We start from the raw sequence: 7893 nt of genomic DNA on the forward strand, positions 1-7893 counted from the left end.
AAAGACGCCGGTGCAGTGGCTCATGCCTGTAATCCCAGCGCTTTGGGAGGCCGAGGAAGGTGGATCACGAGGTCAAGAGATCGAGACCATCTTGGTCAACATGGTGAAACCCTGTCTCTACTAAAAATACAAAAAAATTAGCTGGGCATGGTGGTGCGTGCCTGTAATCCCACCTACTTAGCAGGCTGAGGCAGGAGAATTGCCTGAACCCAGGAGGCGGAGGTTGCGATGAGCCGAGATCGGGCCACTGCACTCCAGCCTGGGTAACAAGAGCGAAACTCCGTCTTAAAAAAAAAAAAAAAAAAAAAAAAAAAAAGGAAGAAGAAAAAAATAAAAGCAGGGTATTGACAGAACTTTTGACACCAGGAAACAGGTGCTATGTCCTCACCAAAGAAGTTTCCTCACATCTGCAGGATCAACATTTAATGTAAATAAAGTTATATGCGTTATAAAATTTATCAGCTAAGTACCTGTTGTTGATCATTTAAATAAATGTTCTGTTATAAACCAGACAGAAATGTATAATTTATGTAATTTTTGTGAATAATTTATGTAAACTTCTCTAATGAAAACTAAACTTTGAAAAGTCAATTTTACAGTCAGTTATCTTGGATATAAAAGATAACTTGCTGCAGGTATTACACGCTGAAAGGTGAATATTTAGGTAATATTCCTGACCAAGAACCCTTTCCCTGTTTCCCCACAAAAAGCAATGAGATGAATTTAGGTCATAGGAGCAAAAATGTATCAAATTTACCTGAGTTGTGGGGTCCTTGGACATATGTTTTTTCAAAATTTTTGAAGCCTTTTCAAATTCTTTGTTTTTGATACAAATAATGACAGCCTAAAAAGGAGGGGGGGGGAAAAAAACCTTTGTTTACTTTTATAATAACAGATGTAATCAGAATATCAAATATCAAAATAACCTTCTCTCACATTATATCAAATTCCTGTACTTAAAAACTAACCATTATTGTTCAAGGGTCGTGAACCACTGTAAGCTGTCTCTGTTTGTAAGGTAGTCGATTTTCAACAATACAATGGTTTTTGTTATATGGATGATAGAGAAAAATCTGATCTCCTGGATTACAGACCATTTAGCCAATTTCAATAGGGTCCCCTGAGGAAAGACAGAATGGACAACAGGAGTCATTCTAGGTCCCCGTAATTTCAGGTTCCCAGAACAACTGATTCTGTTCTTTTTGGATGCAAAAGCTTTAAAGCAAGGGGTAAGGGAATAAGGAAGGGAAGATATACTGTAGGGGGAGAAAAAAGGGATTTGCTGAACACAGAATTCTGTTAGTTCCATTCCGCAAAGGCCTGAGGCCAGTTCTGTAGGAGAATGAAAAGACAAGCCTCCCACTACCATAAACCCCAGCTGGCAACTTCAATTAAAGCACCTAGGGAAATACGGACAAACCCAGGCGTTCACAAGCAGCAAATAAAAAGGGCAAAGTTCCAGATAAGATAGGAAGGTCTCATCAGCTACAGAGAGGAAGAGTTTTCCATAAAGAAACCTCAAGAGACTATACAGAGGAAAAATAACAGTGAACATTTACAAGGAAGTTATACATGAACATTTTTTAAAATTAAAAAGTCAACAAAAAATTGGGAGTATTTCAAGCTACATGATAGAATAAAGTAGCTTCCTCAAATCCTGTCTCAGAGAGACGCAGGCTCTTTAAAAAGAACACCATACAAAAAAGGCAGGCTGGTTGGGTGTGGTAGCTTACAATTGTCCAACTGTATTCCCAGCACTTTGGGAAGCTGAGGTGGGAAGATCGCTTGAGCTCAGGAGTTTGAGACCAGCCTGGGGAACATAGGGAGACTCTATCTCTCAAAAAAAAAAAAACAAAAAAACAACAACAAAAAAACCTGTTGAGGCATGTTGGTGTGTGCCTGTGGTCCCAGCTACTTGGGAGGCTAAGGGAGGAGGATCACTTGGGTCTGGGAGGTCGGGGCTGCAGTGAGCATTGATTGTACCACTGCCCTCCAGCTTGGGAGAAAGAGCAATACCCTGTCTCAAAACAAACAAACAAAAAAATAAAAGAAAAATTGGTTCAAAGATATTTTCTTTTCTTTTTTGAGATGGAGTTTTGCTCTTGTTGCCTAGGCTGGAGTGCAATGGCACGATCTTGGCTCACCACAACCTCTGCCTCTTGCGTTCAGCTGATTCTCCTGCCTCAGCCTCCTGAGTTGCTGGGATTACAGACAAGTGCCACGATGCCTGGCTAATTTTTATTTTTTAATTTTTAGTAGAGATGGGTTTTTGCCATGTTGGATAGGCTGGTCTCAACTCCCAACCTCAGGTCAGCCCACCTTGGCCTACCAAGTGCTGGGATTACAGGCGTGAGCCACCGTGCCCGGCTGGTTCATAGGTATTTTTGGTCTTCACAGGGAAGAACGTACAGAGACACAGATCAAGGGGAAGAATAGCAAGGAAATCCATTAAGTACTAATCTCTGGTGCTTCTATTCTCAACATGCTGAGCACAGCCATACAGGACAGAAGGCAACTGACATCAAAAGTCCTTCAACACTGAATACACAGGTACAACCGTTAAGTTCTTGCTGCCCAGGGAGGGTACAAAGTCTTCATTTTACTCAGATGACCATATCCATTTATACATCACTTTCAGCAGAAAAACATAAACTATACTTACTTTCTTGGATACAAAGTTTTTACTTTTTAAATCACACAGGTCTTACTATGTTTTAAAATTCTATTTAACTTGCATACAACAAAATTAACTTTTTTAGGGCAGCTGGTTTGGAATTTTAACACATGTGGAACCCTATATCATCCATTACAATGAGGATCCAAAAACCTGCCTTGGCTGTCCTCTGTAGTCATACCTTACCCCGACTCCTAACCCTGGCACTAATCCCAGTGGCTCATAACTGTAATACCAGTGCTTTGGGAGACTGAGGCAGGAGGATCACTTGAGGCTAGGAGTTTGAAACCAGCCTGGGCAACATAGTGAAAATTCATCTCTACAAAAAAGTAGCCAGGCATGGTGGTGTGTGCCTATAGTCCTAGCTACTCAGGAGGCAGAGGTGGGAGGATCACCTGAGCCTAGGAGTTTGGAGGGCGGCAGTGAGCTATGATTTTGCCACTACACTCCAGCATGGGCAATAAAACAAGATTATCTCTCCTTTAAAAAAAAAAAAAAAAAAAAAAAGCTGTAAGTATGTAGGACTTTTTTCTTAACGGATACAGCCTTGACCCTGGCTCCTTTCACTCTATAATGCCTTTAAGGTCATCCATGTTGGTGTACTATCAATAATTCACTTTTTCTTGTTGTTGGGCAGTATTCCATTGTAAGGATGTACTATAGTTTATACATTCATCCACTGAAGGACATTTTAGATGTCTGCAATTTATGGTTATCAAAAAGAGATGCTAAAACACTCATGTACAGGTTTTGATATGAATAGAGCTTCTCATTTCTCTAAGGTAAACACCCAAGAATAGGACTATAGGGTCTTATGGAAAATGTGTTTATAAGAAATGACCAAACTACTTTCTGAAGTAGCTGTACCATTCTGCATTTCAATTGTATGAGAGTTCCAGTTGCTCCACAGCCTCACTAGTGCTTTTTAAAAGCTGGGCTGGGTGTGGTGGATCATGCCTGGAACAGCAACACTTTAGGAAGCCAAGGCAGGAGCATCACTTAAGCCCAGCAGTTCAAGTCTAGCCTGGGCAACATAGTGAGACACCCCCCCATCTCTATTTTAAAAACAGACAAAATTGTACATACTTAGGTACAACATGATGTTCTGAAATATGTAACCAGTACTTTTTATATAGTATTTTTTATTAATTTTGTTTCTGAAACAGGATCTATATCACCCAGGTTGAACTCAAACTCCTGGCCTCAAGCAATCCCACCTCAGGTGCCCAAGTAGCAGAGATTACAGGCATGTGCCACCATGCCCCCATCAGTATTTTTTAAAGTTTAGCCATTCTAATTGGTATTTGAAGCTACTGTGGTTTTAATTTCTATTTCCTTAATAAGTAAATGACGTTGAACATCTTTTCATATAATTTGTTTTGCCATCTATAGTCTTTCTGATGAGACTTTTGCCCATTTAAAACTAGGGTTATATAAACTTGCTTCTTTTGAGAGCTCTTAATATATACATCTTTGTCAGATGTAATTTGTGAATATTTTCTCCCAATCTGTAGGTTGCTTTTCCATTCTGAGTGTTTTTCTCAGAGCAAAAGTTTAAAATTTTGATTAAGTCCTATTTTACCTATTTTTTACTTATGGATCATGTTTTTAAATTCTTATCTAAGAATTTTTGCCTAATTCCAGGACATAAAGATTCCTTCAGCCAGGTGCGGTGGCTCATGCCTGTAATCCCAGCGCTTTCGGAGGCCGAGGCAGGAGGATCACGTAGTCAGGGGTTTGAGACAATCCTGGCTAACACAGTGAAACCCCATCTCTACCAAAAACACAAAAAATTAGCCAGGCATGGTGGCACACACCTGTAGTCCCAGCTACTTAGGAGGCTGAGGCAGGAGAACTGCTTGAACCCAGGAGGTGGATACTGCAGCGACCCAAGATTGCACCATTGCACTCTAGCCTTGGTGACAGAGTGAGACTCCGTCTCAAAAAAAAAAAAAAAATTCCTTCATGTTTCCTCTAAGTTTTGTGGTTTCACATTTTACATGCAGATAATTTTTAGTAATTTTTGTACAAAATGTGAGCTTATGGTCAAAGTTCATTTCTGCATATGGACATTCAATTGTTTCAACACCATTTGTTAGACTACCCTTTTCCCATTGAATAGCCTTCAAATCTTTGTTAAAAATCAATTAGTCATATTTGTGTGGGTCTGTTTCTAGATGTTCTCTTCTGTTTCACTAATTTCTATAGTCGTAAATACTGTCATAATTCTTAAAATTGGGTAGTATGAGTCCTCCAGCTTTTCCTTTCATATAATTTTTCTGGTTAATTCATTTGTCTTTCCATATAAATTTTGGAATCATCCAGTCCATATTTACAAAAAAATCCTGCTGATGCCAGATGGGGTGGCTCAAATCTGTAATCCTAGCACTTTGGAAGATTGAGGTGGGAGCATCACTCGACCCCAAGAGTTCAAGACCAGCCTGCACAACATAAAGACATAGGGAGACCCCATCTTTACCCAAAAAAAGAAGAAAAAAAAATTAGCCAGGCAAGGTAGCACATGCCCGTGGTCCCAGCTACTCAAGAGGGCAAAGTAGGAAGACCACCTGAGCGCAGGAGGTCAAGTATATGAATCGTGATCACGCCACTGCACTCCAGCCTAGGTGACAGAGTGAGACCGTTTCATTAAAAAAAANAGAGAGAGAGAAAGAAACAGAGATAAAGAAAAGAAACAAAATCCTACTAGGCCAGGTGAGGTGGCTCATGCCTGTAATCCCAGCACTTTGAAAGGCCAAGGTGGGCAGATCGCCTGAGTTCTAGAGTTTGAGACCAGCCTGGGCAACATGGTGAAACCCCATCTCTACTAAAAACACAGAAACATTTAGCCAGGTGTGATAGCATGCACCTGTAAACCCAGCTATTCAGGAGGATGAGTCATGAGAATCACTTGAACTTAGGAGGCGGAGACTGCAGCAAGCTGAGACTGTCCCACTGCACTCCAGCCTGGGCAACAGAGCAAGACTCCATCTTAAAAAAAAACAACAAAAAAAAATACCAGAAAATCCTGCTGAGATTGTGACTGGAATTCTGGAATTGTATTAACTCTAAAGATCAACTCGAGAATAAGTGACATCTTAATTTATATTGTGTCTTCTAATCCATGAACATGGTATGTCTTTCCGTTTGGTCTTAATTTCTTCCATCAGCATTTTACATTTTTCCACAAACAGTTCCTTCATGTTTTGCTAGATTTACACATATTTCTTTTTCTTTCTGTTTTGAACACATTGTAAATGGCATTGTTTTGATAATTTCATTTCAAATTATTCACTGCTGGTATATGGAAATATGACTTTTTTTCTTTTAACTTTAAAATGTTTTCATGTGATGTATGACTGATTTTTGTGTTGATCTTGTACCTGCAACCTTGCTAAACTTACAGGAACTTTTTTTGGTATACTTCATGAGATTTCTACACAGTCCTGCCATCTGCCAAAAGAAATAATTTTCTTACTTCCTCTCTAGTCTGTATGCTTTTCCCCCTTGCCTGACTGCACTGGTTAGGTCTTCTAGCATCATGTTGAATAGAAGTGCTGAACATTCCATTTTTTACCATTGAGCCCAGGAGTTAGCTGTGGGCTTTCTGTAGACATTTTTTATCAGGTTGAGGAAGTTCCCTTTATTCCTAGTTTTCTGAGTGATTTTATCAAGAACTAATGTTGAATTTTGTCAATTTCTGTATCAATTTATATGATCATATGGTTTTTCTCTTAATATGGTGGACTGCACTGATTTTCTTTTTTTGGAGACAAAGTCTAGCTCCGTCACCCAGGCTGGAGTGCAATGGTGCCATCTCAGCTCACTGCAACCTCTGCCTCTCGGGTTCAAGACATTCTCCTGCCTCAGCCTCCTGAGTAGCTGGGATTACAAGCACCTGCCACCATACCCAGCTAATTTTTGTATTTTTAGTAGAGAAGGGATTTCACTGTGTTGGCGAGGCTGGTCTCAAACTCCTGACTTCGTAATCCACCCGCCTTGGCCTCCCAAAGTGCTGGGATTACAAGTGTGATCCACCAAGCCTGGCCCACTGATTGATTTTCAAATACTGAATTGGCCTTGCATTCCTGGACTTTGGTTTCCTCACTCTATCACACACTAACTACATCTGCATCCATGGTCAAGCAGCAGGACAGAGACAGTGGAAGACGGCAATGGAATTTGTTCCATGTTCTAGGGGTGAAAGAACTTTGGTGAAAGCTCTTTTGGTGAAAGAAAGAGTTCTTTTCCTTCAGTTTTAGATGCCTGCCCTGTTGCCACTGACATTGCTATGCCACTGCTGCCACCATGGGTAGTACTGCCTAGGGGCCAGGGCAGGAAAGAAGGGGAAAAAAGGGAAAAACTGGGATTTCTTTTACCATCTCTGACCCTTAAGAGATCCTTCCTTGTAGCCAGGCGCAGTAGCTCATGCCTGTAATCCTAGCACTTTGGAAGACCAAGGTGAGTGGATCATGAGGTCAGGGGATCGAGACCATCCTGGCCAACATAGTGAAACCCTGTCTCTACTAAAATACAAAACATTAGCTGGGCGTGGTGGCACGCACCTGTAATCCCAGATAATCAGGAGGCTGAGGCAGGGGAATCACTTGAACCCAGGAGGCAGAGGCTGCAGTAAGCTGAGATCGCACCACTGCACTCCACCCTGGCGACAGTCCAAGACTCCATTTCAAACAAAAGAGATCCTTCCTTGTTCCTCGGACCAGAAAGAGAAAGCTCTCTTGGTGTTCTTTCTGGTCACATCTGGAGTGAACTTCCCTTTGAATCTGGGCTGGGTGACACCAGAGAAGGAAAAAATGGTAAACTATTCATCACTGGTATGGTGGAACTTCAAATTCTAGTCTCCTTCCCTATATGCCTATTTCCAGATAGAATTCTCAGATAGCTGCTCCATGCATTCTGCCTAAGACTTATAATTACATTAAAAAGGAGAGACAGAAGAGAGTATGTTTACTCTATGTTCCCCAGAATTGGAACACATATCCTTCTATATATAATGTGTGAAACAAGAAAGGAAATATGAATACTTTCAAACTGAAATGTAGAAGTCTGCTTCAAAGGTTGTGCTATGAGCTTATCTTTTAAAACTATGCATTAACTTCCTGTGGGGGAAAAAATTTAAAAAGATGAATCACTGCTTTTTCACTTGGCAGTTATCAGAAATACATACATATATATATATATATATATATATATATATATAT

The 7893-nt window shown here is 40.5% G+C and overlaps 1 protein-coding gene across 1 annotated transcript in view; it reads right to left on the minus strand.

Annotated features, from left to right (window-relative positions):
- The window catches only part of TERF2 (telomeric repeat binding factor 2), a 37517-nt gene that overhangs the window by 21880 nt on the left and 7744 nt on the right, over positions 1 to 7893 (minus strand). Inside the window, exon 4 of the mRNA XM_017539226.2 lies at positions 758 to 844. Coding sequence (XP_017394715.1) covers positions 758 to 844 — 87 coding nt within the window. The remainder of the gene's footprint in view (positions 1 to 757; positions 845 to 7893) is intronic.

This window comes from Cebus imitator, unplaced genomic scaffold (assembly GCF_001604975.1).
Source record: "Cebus imitator isolate Cc_AM_T3 unplaced genomic scaffold, Cebus_imitator-1.0 Scaffold118, whole genome shotgun sequence".
Taxonomy (NCBI): domain Eukaryota; kingdom Metazoa; phylum Chordata; class Mammalia; order Primates; family Cebidae; genus Cebus; species Cebus imitator.